Raw genomic sequence first — 15,209 nt, 5'->3', positions numbered from 1 at the left:
GAGCTAAGAACTATTCAAGAGACGGCTCCCTGTAAAACACCATCACAATGAGAATGCGGGAAACTCCGAAGGTTCGTAAGTCACACCATGCGTTTGTCCAAAACCACTGAGGTCCAATTAAACGCTGACGCAGCACTCGGGCCAAATCTGTGTCCTCGTTTGATCTCACTGTGGTGACTTCGAAAAATTTGAATACATAGGTTTTCACTATACTAGATGCTGGATTTGTCCCCTCTGTTTTTAAGGTACAAGATCATTGGTTGTAGAAGTTTTAGTTCAAAACTTTCGCTATCGTTCCATTACTCGCGAATGCTGATAGGAGCTTGAATACCTTTGTTCTTGTCGCGTTGTTTGACGAGTCGTGAGGCTGCATTTCACGTTTATCGCATTTGGTTCCCTTGTGTCTCCTAGTTTATTGTCTGTGTAGAGGTAATAAACTTGGATCTCTCATATGTGATAGTGAGCCAAGTCCAGAGTACCGATAGAAGACATTTGTCTTATTATTTTGGCAATACCACTAAGGTTATAACAGTTTTTATCACATATCAGTGCAGTTTAAGGGGAAGTTCAATTATTGGAAGTCTCCACGCCCTGGCTCCCTTCTTTGGGTTAATAGGAATGAGCTGCAATGTTAAAAAATACTACAAGAGTAGATGCAATCGTGTATTTCATATTTTACACTCATTGATGCTCGTTTTCTATCCTTTACTAGGATATCGTGCAATCGATCCTGCGTTTCGTACCATGCATTAACTCACTTTATGAAGTGTTTACAATCGGCACTACGAAAGCAGGTAAGTTCAGATCTGCGACTAGCACTTGTGAAATCTTGAATCTATTGTTCGCACTTCAATAACATCGATCGCTACACTCCGTTTCACGATAACTTGGCGAACTGTGAGGGACTCCCGCGACCCAATAAGAACGTCGGACCGAGGCACAGGACACCACGTCACGGGAGCGTTTGTGTCGACCATGGAATGTTGTCAGGTACCTTGCTGCGACGCTGTTACTGGGTCCCGGAGTTCCCAGCCTTTAGAGTTCGCCAAGGTATCGTGAAACAGAGTATAGTTGCGCGAGAGTCGGGACGCAGGCTCTTCCCCCTGTGCTGCATTTTATAAGTCCCATCCGGATTTGTCATAGAACTTGGTCATGCATGGTGAGAAGAAATATCAAATCCTATGACATACGGAGGGGAAGAGCTAGGCGTGAATTACTCTTCCTCTTCTTCATGCTTTATTTTACGCGAACAGGCCTTTTATATGCTTTCCCCACCAAAATGTGAAATACTCCAGATGTTACAACAACGTTTGCTTTTATTGATTCATACAAACAATATATACACTTGGCTTCAAAAGAAAACGTGTACGATCAAACGGATAAAAGAAACACGTGCGATTCGGTCTATGATACAAAAGACACTGCGTCGGTCAACGCCCGGCTACACTGCGTACGCGTTTCTGCACGGAAAGCAAACTATGATAGGAAGATCGATCGAGAGCGAAAACAGCCAACTTTCGCTGAGCCGGAGGCCGCCGTGCGTCTCTACTTAAAATCCGGCGTGTGCAGAACTCCAACTGCCGAACAATCGTCCCTTCAGATTTACAGACATGGCGAATTACATAATCTAATTCGTCCAAGGTGACAACAGTTCTTGAATCGACTCTCGTGGACACACGCTTGGTCGACCTCTCAACCCTGGCAAGAGATCGCCAAGATGGCACCGGTTAAACGAGGGTTAGCTGTCTTCGGAGACAACGTGACGGCTATATAGCAACAGGTGGGATAGGGACCCAGCAATTAGTGGGCACTGATCATGCGCAGACGACGCCTCGAGAACGAGACGCCTCGTTTCAGCGCATGTGCAGTGCCCACGCTGGTCACGTGGACAGGCAACCGTAGCGCCATTGGAGAACTATGACGTCGAGGCTGCGAGCGGGTCTATAACGAACTGGGAGGTGGTGCGGAGCGTGCGCGTCGTCGTGGAAGACTTGAACTCTTGTCCCGGCAGTTCACGGGAGGTAGGACCCGTGCGTGAGGTCATCCGGTTCGGGCAGCTTGCAGACGCCACGGACGTTGCCGTTTGCGGCGAAGCACACCGCTGTGTCGGGACAGGCGCACGACTGGGCGCAGCCGTGTCCCATCGACGTCTTGGCCACGGGGCAGCCCAGAAGGGCGCCGCCCGCGCCTGGCGCCGGTGGTGCTGCGGCTGCCTGGGCGGTGGCCGCTGTTGGGGAAAAAAAGGAGTACGAGTGAGGAGACATTTAGGCGGTATTCACACGAGGGAGAAATCCCGGGGATTGCTCGCCCTTGCGCGCATTACGCGACGAAAACCTCAGTGTATTTGCGATGCGGCTTTGTGACGTAAACGAGGAAGCTGAGAAAGGAATTGTGTCCGCTGTCGACGTCACGCGCATCCCTCCGCGGATTTCTCCCCCTGTGCATACGTTATACGAAGGACGCGGCGTTCGCTGCCGATAAAATGACATAATTATCTGCCGACATGATGACCGAAGCACGTTTGCTTCACACAGGCTTCGGACATCTCTGCAGATGGTTTTTGTATGACCAATGGGAGGACCGTCATAGAAATACGCGTCAGACAGTGTCTGCACACTGTCGTTTGTATTATAACCGAGGCTTGAGAAACCGACAGCTATAGCCATGATGATAACTCAGTTAATGCAAGCGAGCTGGACAAGAATGACGAAAAATGATCGCTGGAGAAAGGGAACAAGGTTGACAAAGGACAAATCTATAGCAATAGCCACTTCCGGGCCATTAAGAAACCACGACATAAGCAAGTATGTCGCCGATAATCGTAGCTCGTACTGTGTTTTCCTGCATTAAAAAAATAAAAGCCGTTTACAACTCCCTGTAACGCCGAATTAGAGCGCAGCTCTTGAGGAGGAGGGGAAGGTACGGAGAGGGGGCTATGCCCCTCCTACTCTCCTGCTCTCCCCCATTAAGGAGAAAAATTTCCGCTAAATTTAGCGGAAAAAATTCCCCGCTAAATTTAGCGCGCAAAATTTTCCGCTAGATGTAGTGGGTAATTTTGTCCGCTAATTTTGGCGGGGAAAGTTTCCGCTAAATTTGGCGGGGAAATTTTTCCGCTAGATATGGCGGGGAGTGTTGTCCGCTAAACTTAGCGGGAAATTTTTTCTGCTAAATTTAGCGGGGAATGTTTTTAGCTGAATTTAGCGGAGATAATTTTCCGCTGAATTTAGCGGGGAATTTTTTCCACTAAATTTAGCGGGGAAAATTATCCGCTATATTTAGGGGTGAAATTTTCCCACTAAATTTAGCGGGGAAATTTGCCCATCATGCACCGCGCGATTACGCCGACGACGCCGCTCAAGGCGGAAATGGGCGCCTAGGAGCTGCGCTCTAAAAAAATAAGCATTGGTGCACGATCGAGGTGTTTGATCGTACAATAAAGGACCACAACCTAGGAGGCAGGTGACCGTATACACGGATATGTATATATTACATGTTCTTGTCCCGGTCCTCGGCGTTCGTCAAATTTATACGAGCGAGCCACGTGTAATAAAATATTATTCACAGGTTAAATATTCTCAGGGGCCCTAACTTCTTCCTCTGGTCTTCAATGGTTCGAAACGCGAAAACCTGAAAGTTCCTAGACACTGAGAAATTCGGTACACAGGGTGTTCTTCCTTTTCAGAATTTACAAATTTGTTGAAAAAAAACAAAAAAACAGTGAAAGCTACATTAATGCGATTTTTACTGGTGGGTTAAACGCTCAGGGGGACACAATATAGGGGCGAATCGCCACAATGAGACGGGTAATTAACTCTTATAGGTGCATTAAAATTTTAATTAGTGAAAATGAACGTATAGTTTCAATGAGAAACTTGCTCAGCGTCATCAAGAACAACAAAATCAGTGTTTTAAAACTGCTTCGTGCACGTGGGAAGCACGGCGGAGCGTTAAAGTTACCAATCGTGCAGCAGGCTATCGGTGCGATAAGGCGCCCGCGCCGCGGTGTTTCCTTCTCTTATCATCCGCATTTTCTCAGGGTCAGCCTCGTGCCGGTTGCACCAGTGGTAACTTTAGCGCACTGCTGCTCTTCCCACACGCTTAAGGCTCGTTCACACACCTGTGACTCCTTAGAACCGAGCGCCTTAAAACCTTACGACGGGAAAAGACACTGACACGCTGGCGCCGCCTATGCGGTGACCCCGGAATTGCATTTCACTAGAACGAAGGTTTGGCGGTCTTTGCGAGGTCAGTTGTCCGTTATATTTATGGGAAATGTTCTTTTATAACATTGTCAAAAGTTTTTCGACCAAAGAAAGAAACAATGATGCGCGAAAGAAATTGAAAATATACGGGACCGCCCAGTGTTTCATTGCTACCCGATAGGTGGTGCCAGTGCATCTCTCGTCGTAGGAGATTTTAAGAGGTTTCAAGGAACTCGGTTCTAAGAAGTCGCAAGTGTATGAGCGGACCTTTAAAGTCTTTCTAAAGGTTACTGATTTAGTGGTTTTCGATTACGCTCAGCAAGTTTCTAACTGGAACCCTGCGTTTATTATCACTAATTAAAAAGTTAATGAACGAATCTAGCTACTATTTTGAGTCATCGTGATGAATGATTATCCCCCTATGTTATGCCCCCTTGGCAGTATAACTCACGTACACAGACTGGATTCGCTTCTGCAGCCTATTTTCGCGTCATTAGGAAAAGTAAAAGAGGAGAAGCTGTGAACAGCTGTTTGAGATCTCTCTCTTTAAGACAATGTGGACACGCTCAGATAAAGGGTCAATACGAAGATTCGGAAACATTAGAAGCAAAACGTATTAAAAAAAAAGCGCTTTGTTTGAGGAAAGGTGTCAACTAATGAACGTCCGTATATCCGCAGGAGCACATCTGTGAAAGGTCTTCAGAGAGACTTCTTCCTCGTGGCGAGGACTCGAGAGCAAGACCTTTCGTTTAGGACCGTCGTCACCCAACAAACTCCTGGCAGCTTTAGCCATTGACAGCCGGTATTGCACACGTTTCTCGAAAAAGAAGTAATCGATTACAGTTACAATTACTCCGAGGTAAAAAAAAAAGCTCAATTAGAACACTTGGCTAGTTGACTAAAAAAATAATTAACCGTATTTTGAAAAAAAAAAAAAAAAATCAGTAACTGTTATATCTCCGATTACTACAGATTTTCAAAACGATAGATTTCTTCTTTTTTTTTCTTTTCGCAAACTGATTTTTTTTTGTTCGTTGTTTGATTAGAATAACCGAACTATAAACTACTTTTCTTCTCAATACACTTATTTTAATGAATCATTCTCCTCTCGGAGACTTGGTTCGAGGATTTCTGGGCAGGAAACCCGTACAAAACAAAGGGTGCTATTAGGAAGGGGAGGGAAAAAATAGTAACACTTACAAGTAATTTTATTACTTTCAAAAGAAATCAGATTACTCTAGCGATTATTTTCTACTGAGCATATTAAAATAATTACAAAATTACTCAAAAAGTGATCATTACAAGTAGTTTGATTACTTGTAATGAGTATCGTACGGGTCTGTAATGACAGCTAAAGAACGCATGGCGGGCACTGCTGTTCTTACGCTGTCACAGGGTGGCTGCCTCGGCTGTTGTGCCGCTCTTGGTCGGCGTTTCTTTTGTTTGAACTGTGTTGTTGTTGGTTTTACGCCCGCTACAATAAAGCTAGCAAAATGACGCTTTGTCACGGAATTTGCCGCCTGGTTGATCGTCTCAAATGGCTTAGCATGGACTAACTGCGAAGCGTGAGCGGATAGCATTGACTATAGAGTGCCTCAATGCACATGAAGGTACCCTAGCATTGACTGCCTTGACTGGAGAGCACTCGCTGCACGAGCGCTCGTGTAGCCGCCGAGGCTTCATGCAAAGCAATATAGCTCGCGCTTTCAGAATGCGCGGCTAACAATAGTCAAATGCTAAAGTGAGACGAAGTATAGTTCCTTCCTAAGATTGGTTTGGACGCCCAAGCGTTAAGGTTTACGAAAACGCGTAACAAAGAAAAAGAAAAGCCTAGCACTAAGCAAACTTACGCCTTGCGCTCCCGTTCTTTTTTTCTCTTTCTCTCTATTTTACTGGCTTTATGATAGCCATCTTTGTGCGATTTCATCTATATACTCCCCCCTTTTTTACGATAAAAAAAAAAAAACACGACCAACGACAGATTTTTTTGAAGATACGGCTTGTTCCCTTTGCATTGTCGTTGATTGTATTCCTCGGTGAATAGCTACGTAAAAATCCCATCGGCATAAAAAGATTAAAAAAAAAAAAATAAACAAAAAGTTAAGTTTTTTTTGCAAGCGACGCACGTTCTGAAGTTTTCCACGCGTTTTATTCTCCGTGAGTGATGCCTGAAAGGGGACTTGTGTGCCATTCTCCGTTCCCAGAGGAAACGGAGAATGGCGATGCCGCGATGGCACGCGAGACGCTGGGCGTTTCGGAAAATAGATCGATCATATTTACCCTTTGATACATACAAACCTGGTTTCATTCACGAAAGATTGCCAATGCATAAAATCGCTCCCCGCTGCAGGTAGTGTATGTGGGGCGTTTCCATGTATGTAAAACTTTGATTATTTGCTTGACTATATAAGTTTGCTATTTTCTGCTCACGCTATTTTTTTCAGCTATTTTTTATTCACTTATATTATTTATTTTTTTCTCAATTAATAGTGTTTTCGTTGTTCGCTCTAAATACGTATTTTCCGCTAAAAAAAAAAAAAACAAGCGGTACTTAGCACAAAGTTATTATAATGTACGCTAACGGTTCAACTGGCGATAGTGTCTATGCGAATTCCGGGAGGCAAATTGGAAGCCGACAGCATCTAGTCTACCTTTGCGGTGCTCCTGTGCATTTCTATGGGAAAGCGCGCGTGAATTTTGTCTCTTCGCCGGAAAATAACATGGAACACTTTGGTTATTCGGGGCATACCGAATAGTATGTCCCTTTATTAACATTGTAAAAGTGTAATTGCTTCAGTTCGCGCATTTTTCTTCATGAGTGAACAATGTTTAACTTCGCTATATTTCATGTTCATACCTCTGTTCCACAGCAGGTGTGCAAAACCGAGCGTCGATTTTAAACACAATAACTATCGAAAGGAATATAGAGTGTGTTCAAGGCTCGCCAGCTTTCCGGTGACGCTTAAATATTGCTAATATGCCAGTCCTATCACTATATGAAAATGATCCCGTCTTGCATCTTTACGGGCGGTTAGGAACATTCGAAACGTAAAGAATGAAGTTTACGTGGGCTATGGAGGGTGACTATTTTTATTGTTTTCTATGCCGGGCAGCTTTTGTGCGGCACTTTTCCTCAAAGATTCGAGCGTGCGGTTGATGTTTTGAACGTAGAACCAGCATCATCCCAGAGCAGAAAGGATAAAGCAGTACTTACATATTGAAAATCAGACTATATTACGTAGTCTTCAATGTATTTTGGTCGTACAGTACTTGCACATGGAGTTACTGATCCAGTGCTAATGCGTAGTTCTTGCCGTCTTTCTTAGTTTTCCAGATGTCCTGTGCGAACACGACGCCGACGTCGTGTTCGCACTAGTAGTGCCCGGCAGTGCACATAGCTACATGTACGAGGCCGATTTAGCACCGTTTTCAATGCAATGATTTCGAAAGAAAAACGCCTAACTGACCAATTATTTTGTATGTCTGACTGAGAAATGTTCCAAGCTACATAGTACCTGCGAATTATTCGGGATATTTCCTCTTATAATCGAGCGGGAGGAGAAAGTGCACTCACTTCTTCCCTTACAAATGCATTGCCGTAAACCAATTTTCGACTGGTTACTGTCGGCTTCAATTTGTCACAGCACACTTGTGCCATTTGAACCTCTAGCGTACATTATAGTAACTCTGTGGTCCCAAGGGGCTGAGGGCTAACTCTTGTCCACCTATACTACCGCGAACATCAGGTTTGTCCATAATGAATAGAAGACCATGGAGCCGGCTTGCTAGAAACAGCGTCTCAGCCGAGACTAGTGGAAAGAGAGCACCGCCAAGGCCAGCGCACGAGCTGAGCGGGACTCAAACCGCGCGTCTCAAAGACACTCGCGCGGCCCATGCCTTCTCAGTGCTTCCTTTCACCCAATCTCAGCTGAGGCGGTCTTCTAGCAAGCCGGCCCAGATTTCGTCCTGGTTTTAATCACTGATAGTCACGGTAGAAGCGGCAATGTAAGCAAGCACGCTCCGCAACAGATATATAGAATACTCGGAGTAATTTGTGTTTTAATTTCATCCCGGATCTCGTTGATGCCAATCTGTCTGAGCATTCGGCGCATGCGTGACGCCGCCGTAACTTTATAGTCTACTAGAGGCAGAGCTACAGCGAGGTTGTCACGAGTGCAGAGAGACTTTAAGCGCAGTTCACTTCTCGTGCATCGTGCAAAAGACACGGTGCTCGCTGCACACACGATGACGTAATTATCTGCATTCACACCTGTTCCAAGCATGTTTGCTTCGTATGCAGAGTGGGCGAAATTGATTGACCTCACTTTAAACTGACCACATAAAGCGGTTTCTTAACTTATCGGGCTGGAACTTACTACAGAGGTGCTCGAAGCCGCTGCAGTCATTAATTGAGAGTATGAATACGTGAAATCTCCGGAGTCGAAAGAAAGAAAATAAAACCTGCTTTTGTGTATGGAAAAATTATCACTAAACCTTTTATCTCAAAATTATCAGAAAATCGTCGTGGGCTACTCTGACGTTTACTACAATTAAAAAATTCGGGAAAAAAAAAACAACAAAAAACAGAAATAGCTTACCTATTTTTTTTACTTAATTTGGCCCAAAGAAGCGCCACAGTAACACAATATTTTGCTTTAGTGCACACGCAAAGCATAGGGAGAACCACATTTTTGATTTTTCTTTGTTTACTCGGGTGAGCCAATCTTTCCTCAATTTCAGCGAAAGCTTCCACTAACTTCAGGCACTTCTGTAGTAGATCCTAGCGCGATAAATTAACTTATGCGGTCAGTTTAAAGTTTGTTCAATTCATTTCGCCCACGCTGTACACATGTACGCTTCGGACGTGTCTGCAGAGAGTTCTTGTATGACCTGTGTGACCGCTATATAAAGCAGAAACACGCCCCAGACAGTGCATCCCCAGGCCGTCCCTTGTGTGACGTATGGGCAGTGTGACCGCGCGGCCCTCGATGCATCGCGGGAGCGGCGTCCAATAGACTGACTCTCTCCGGTGGACGCTGTTTTGCTTACCCATCGGGCACTTGGAGCCAGACGGACTCGGAGATGGCTTGCTTTCGCTGCACATGTCTTTGGGTTCCTGAGGCTGCTGCTGCTGCTGCTGCTTTGCCTTTTCTTTGACGGCCTGCTTCTGGGGTTCCTCCAGATTCTCTAGGTGCTGTCGGGTCTCCTCGCGAGGTTCATTCTTGGCCGCCTTCTCGGTCTTGGCGTTCTTGCCCTGGTACTTGGACTGCTTCTGCTGAAGAGACGCGCGAAAACATTCGGCAATGTAAAGTCGCTTCCGTCGCCGTTAATGACGGGTGTTTACCGCCACCTTTGTTACGCGCGGCAGACATGTTTGTGGGAACGGTGTAGTCGCCGGCAGTTCGAGAAACGCAATGCGCATCTTATTATGCTCACGCAATTCTCGCTTCATGATTGGCCCTTTGACGTTCTTATCGGCTGATGCCGCAACCTGATTGGCTGCAGAGACGTAAGAGATTGGAAACAAGCGCCGAGGGAACACGGACCAAGAGTAGAATAACAACGGCACAGGGCGCACTTTCAACTGAATTTATGAGGAATGAACGAACAAACTTATATACCAACGGGAGCACACCATCAGACGTAACACGTCACGTCAGTCCCCGCCCAGCCCGCGTTTTAAACTATTCAAACTCATCCGTACATAGAGCCAGAGAAGTATCGCTGATGCATTTTTCACCCCTACTCCTAATCTCAAATGCCTCATGAAGCTCGCGTGACACTTCGTTTTTGTACGTTGCCAAAATTCTAGTGCTCTCCAATGACGGGGCCCAAGAACATGTGCTGCAATGTACAGCCAAATGCCCTGACGGTGTGGTTCTAGTTGAAGCGGCGTGCTCGCGGACCCGATCATTGACACATCTTCGAGTTTGCCTATACATAGCTTAAAATACACGTCATTTTGATTTCATAAATGACGCCGGTTGTGCAATCAGTGTATCTATTCCTATGCTTGGTATTGCAGGGCTCTGTTGTCGGTTGAGGGTCATTGATTCTCCTGCATAATCGCGACATTTTGTTAGGCGCTGAAAACACGACCGGGACACCGTGCATATATGGGATCACCCCAGGCCGATTGCTCCTCTTTTCGCGCGATGGTTTCTGCGTCCCATTAAACTTCTTTATCAAGTTCCCGTCACTTCGACCGAAGAGCTCTTTGGGAAACCACCTTTTTGCAGACGATCTACTTGTCTAACACAAAAGAAAAAAAAGAAGAAAAACAAGAAGGTTTCCCAACGAGCTCCTTGGTCAAAGTGGCTGTTAACTTGATAAAGAAGTTCAAGGGGACGCCGAAACCATTGCGCGAAAAGAGAAACATTCGGCCTGTGGTGATCTCATATATGCACGGTGTCTCACATAATCTTAAGAAGGTGACCGGGCATTACGATGTCCCGGTCTGCGCCTAACAAAATGTCGCCATTATGCAGGAGAATCAATGACCCCCAGCCGTTAATAGACCCGTGCAATCCCAAGCATAGGAATAGATACACTGATTGTACAGTCGGCACGGAATGAAGCGCGAACAGTGGGTGCATGGTTTTCGCTAGATGCTGCACCACCTGAACCAGATGGGAGCTGCAAGAAGATGGCTTCTCCTTCCATGTGTTAGACCATCCAAACCTTCGGTGTTGCGTCTCTAGGTGACTCAGCGTGGGTCGAAAACCATGCGCTCCTTGTTCGCGTTTCATTCCGTGCCGACTGTACATTGCAGCAGGTGCTCTTGCGCCCCGCCATTTGAGAGCACTAGAATTTTGGCAACGTACAAAAACGAAGTGTCACGCGAGCTTTATGATGCATTTGGGATTAGGAGGGGTGAAAAATGCATTAGCGATAATTCTCTGGCTCTATGTACGGATGAGTTTGAATATTTAAAACATGGGCTGGGCGGAGACTAACGTGACGTGTTACGTCTGATGGTGTGCTCCCGTTGGTATATAATTTTGTTCGTTCTTTCCTAATAAATTCAGTTGAGAGTGCGCCCTGTGTCGTTGTTATTCTACTCTTGGTCCGTGTTCCTTCGGCACTTATTTCCCATGATGTACCAACTGGCTCATCTAAGCATTTTATTGTAATGGGATGGTCCGGACTCGCCACTCCCCGTGTTTCTCAAACTGATAGCGACTGTATACGGCGAGCAAGTGACCTAAGACGCGTCTTTGGCGCATCAGAACGCCAAAGAGGGACACGCCAATGAAAGGGCAGCGTAGAGAACACACGTGGGCGCTTTTGAGGACAAACAAACGCACAAGGTGCGCCCAACGAGCGGACAAACTTGCACGTCGTATAGCTTTCACATGATACCTTCGGCACATGGTCATCAGGTAAGCTGTAACGACGGATTTCAGACAATTGCCAGTCGCGTTTCTCTTCTCTTCTTTTTTTTCTTTTTTCTTCGCGAAAACATAATTTAGGCAGTTTGCTTACACTGAACACACATTTATCGCAATGCCTTAGTACGGCTTCTTTGTTTGTAAAAATAAACTATAAACGTAGACGGCCATTAATAAGTGAAACCAGGTTCGTCATGCAACAAAAGCATGTATTCATGTTGAAACATATCTTTGGGACATGAATCTTTTTTTTATTATTTACGGTTTAAAAAGATAAGTATATGCTAAATACGCATCGTATATTGTTCACGTCCACGTACCGCGTTAACTTGAAAATACCGCGCGCGTTGTTCTCTTCGTCCCTAACTGTCTTCATTAGGTGCACTTTGGGAACAACTGATGTTATTTATTTGCCCATGGCCTTACGTCATACATCAAGTTTTGAATGTTGCAATAGCGTTGCAATAGTTTACCTCTTGTACGGGAACTTGGTTCTTTGATGGCTTGCCCTGCTGCTTCTGCTGCTTGTAGTCCTTGCCACCCTTTTTGCCCTCGTAGACAGCCTGCTTTTCCTGGGCCGCAGCGTCCTTGTAGCCTTGCTTGGACTGCGAGACAATCCACGTCCGCGCACGGCGAATATTTGTGTTTTTCCCCGAATCGATTGCGTAGATTGATGAAATGAAAGTAGCGTAATTTACCCCTGGACGCGGGTGTGTATGGTCGGGAGTCGGAACCATGCGGTGTAATCGAGCGCATATAAGAAAGATTTACAAGGAAGGATACAAAATGTTGAAACGTGCAACTCGGAAGGAGATATATACAATTGTCTGCTAAAAGATGAACATGACCACTTTGGTGTGTTGAATTCAAACCGGTGCGACGGCGGGACTACCTCTGCCGACCAACAAACGACAGACGTTGGCTCTCATCTGTTGGCAGACAGACTTGGATAAAACGCAATAGAACAGCCGAGTCCCAATAGTTAGAAATAAAGGCTGCGGAAGTGCATTTGCGCTTGAGTGTGGTCGACTGCGTTGGCTCAGCTTATGGACGCTTACGACGAAATAACACACTGATGCCATCTATCGAGAAATCCCGAAACACTTCCGATCGGCGTAATTTCCTAAATGTTTACGCATCATTCTTTCACTGAAGACTTTCAATAATCCTATCAAAGTTGTAAGCGACAATTAGTCATAGGTAGTGCACAGATTTAAGCACGCCAATACTGCAACACCTTCGGTCTAGTTCTACGCAAAAAGCGTATAAAAGGCACGGTCACATCACGTGTGCACTATGGCACCATGGGAGTACGAGAATGCAAAATGCACTGAGCGCAGTTATGCGCATGTAATTGATCAATGAAGCCTGATGCGGCGTGTGAGCGCTGTCTCCCCGTCTGGAATCACACCTTGAACTGTTTCTTGCTGTCCTTGGGGTAGGACTTGGATTCTGGCGCTGCAGCCTCCTGGTCCTGCTGCGGCAGTTCCTGCTCGCGCTGCTGCTGGTATTCAGACATGCGGGCCTCCTCTTGCTGCTTCTTAGAGTGCTTGCCTTTGCGGCTGCGGAAGTGCGGAAAAGACAAGAACAGGTATGAGCCGACAGGAAGAACTGTCAGATGGGTGTCTGCTTTGTTCTGACCCGCATGCATGCTGTTTTCTACTGATATAATTTGCACAATTTCGCTGACTTTTTTTTGTCTTATTTTAGCTATATTCTCCAAGTGATATAGTGGAGTGAAGATATGAAGGAATATCTGTAAGCTTGATAATGAAGATCAAAATGTTCGCAAGGTGCTTGAGCACTTAGGAGTTCGGAATTCGTACGACTACTCACCTACTGATAAAAGTTCTGGCCCTTTAAAGCCTTTGGTGCGGGTTTCCCAAGACTACCCCCCCCCCCCTCTCCTCCCTCCCCTCCCCCCCCCCCAAAAAAAAAAATAAAGAGCGTAATAAATTTTTACATTTTATTAAATGTGAAAGAAAAAACAAATACTCGCCACGTTTCTTCTTTAATATATATAAAAGAACAAAATTAATTGAAGTTATTATCATTCCATCATTCAGGTTACTTCAGAATCCCTGTTTTTTTTTTCTCTCTCTCTATTACTATGCATTTTTATTGCTGGCGGTCAGTTCGGAATACAGTGTTATATGCTGCACCTCACACCACGTAGTGCACCTCATTCACTCTTCTGAATAATATATTTTGGGTGATCAATTTTAGTCATGCGTCTACAGAAAATCATGAAGTCAGTTCGGAACAGAACGCGGGCGTCATGCCGATGCTCATCATCGAGGCCGCGTAGGCGGGTAATAAATAATTTGAACAATGCAGTTTGCGCGAGTGATATTCCCACTGATCTTTATGTATTACGGCAGCTTGAGCCCGGGTTAAACACTTCATCGTAGTAATCACAACGTGCACTGAGTAAACTTCCCTGTGTAGGCATGAAAGCTACCTGCTGTCTACGCAAAGTCACTCCGCTCTTTTGTGTCACTCCCGAGTTTGACAGATGCTGTAAATAACGGTCTTCGTAGTGGCGAGAGCTGGCAGTCCGTATCCTCCGATACTCCGCTTTTTACTGCAGATACCTCTTCCTTTTCCGCTAGGGGCGTTATCAGCACTTTAGATGTTTGAACAGGGAAAATTTCGAACAATGAGCTTTCATTCCTGCCACAAAAGAATAAAAAAACATGGCCACCGAAGAAAAGATAGAAAAAATAGGACCGATCTTACTCAAAGGCAGAGCTCAAAAGCCGCGCTCTCTTTTCGTCAAAGTGCACGCCGGTGTTTACCCACCTGCTCTTTTCTAATTTCTCGGCGAGTTATGGATCTAGCTGGAAAGTGTAGGATGCGTATATACGAAGAGAAAGATGGTACAGCGAAAGAAGGATAGACGTACAAAGAAAAGCTATATTTGTTGACCTTAGCTAGACTGGCACGAGTAAATGGAGGGTGGTCGTTTTGCGGGCGTCGGCCTTTCCCGGTCCTCCCTTTTGGAATGTTCGATCGAAAAGGTCGACGACAGTTTTTTTTTTAATTCGATTTTTTTGTTTGTTTTGTTTTGTTAACGTCGTATTTTTTCGTTTTCTCTTTCAAATGTCGCTTTTGAGGCGGCAGGATTTTGAATCGGATGGTCCGGTCGTACGCAGGCACCGGCATAAATAGTGCTTAGAGTGTTTCGTGTTTTCGTTATACACATATAAACAACGAGAAAAAATAGCCGAGTCCAAATGTTAACAAAACTGGGAAAAAAATAAACACAAACAAACATGATTTGGAGTTCCTTTAGAATGAGAAACACCCACGCTTCCCAGGAAGAAATCTTCACCCATGCTCGTTTTCACCTCAAACACCGCAGCAAGGGGGAAAAAAAAAAAAGAAGAAAGAGTGAGTCTTTTTGCGGAGCAATACTGGTTTCCCCCTTTATTTCGAGAAATAAGGTCCAAGACGTACACGTTTCAAGCCAAAGACCTAAAGGTCATCGCCTTTTCCTCCGACAACCAAATCTACTGAGAACTACTTCGCGCGAATATGAACAATGTTCGTCCGAAACGCCGCCTGCACTAAACTGTCCGCGATGCTGCTTCCTTATTCGGGAAAAATCCCTCGT

General features: G+C 45.3%; 1 protein-coding gene across 2 annotated transcripts in view; it reads right to left on the bottom strand.

Moving 5' to 3' along the window:
* Positions 1-1,298: 1,298 nt before the first annotated feature.
* LOC8028336 (putative cyclin-dependent serine/threonine-protein kinase DDB_G0272797/DDB_G0274007) overlaps positions 1,299-15,209 on the bottom strand; it is an 80,157-nt gene continuing 66,246 nt past the window's right edge. Inside the window, exons 3-6 of one of the 2 annotated variants that reach the window (XM_029967606.4) lie at positions 13,005-13,155; positions 12,067-12,198; positions 9,252-9,477; positions 1,299-2,227 (exon numbers count right to left, since the gene is read on the bottom strand). In XM_029967606.4, coding sequence (XP_029823466.3) covers positions 2,013-2,227; positions 9,252-9,477; positions 12,067-12,198; positions 13,005-13,155 — 724 coding nt within the window. In that variant the 3' untranslated portion in view covers positions 1,299-2,012. The remainder of the gene's footprint in view (positions 2,228-9,251; positions 9,478-12,066; positions 12,199-13,004; positions 13,156-15,209) is intronic. The other variant, XM_029967607.4, reaches the window with a different exon arrangement.

The sequence above is a fragment of the Ixodes scapularis genome, unplaced genomic scaffold (genome assembly GCF_016920785.2).
Source record: "Ixodes scapularis isolate PalLabHiFi unplaced genomic scaffold, ASM1692078v2 PGA_scaffold1__304_contigs__length_218370807, whole genome shotgun sequence".
Lineage (NCBI taxonomy): Eukaryota > Metazoa > Arthropoda > Arachnida > Ixodida > Ixodidae > Ixodes > Ixodes scapularis.
This window is presented reverse-complemented; position numbering and strand designations above follow the sequence as displayed.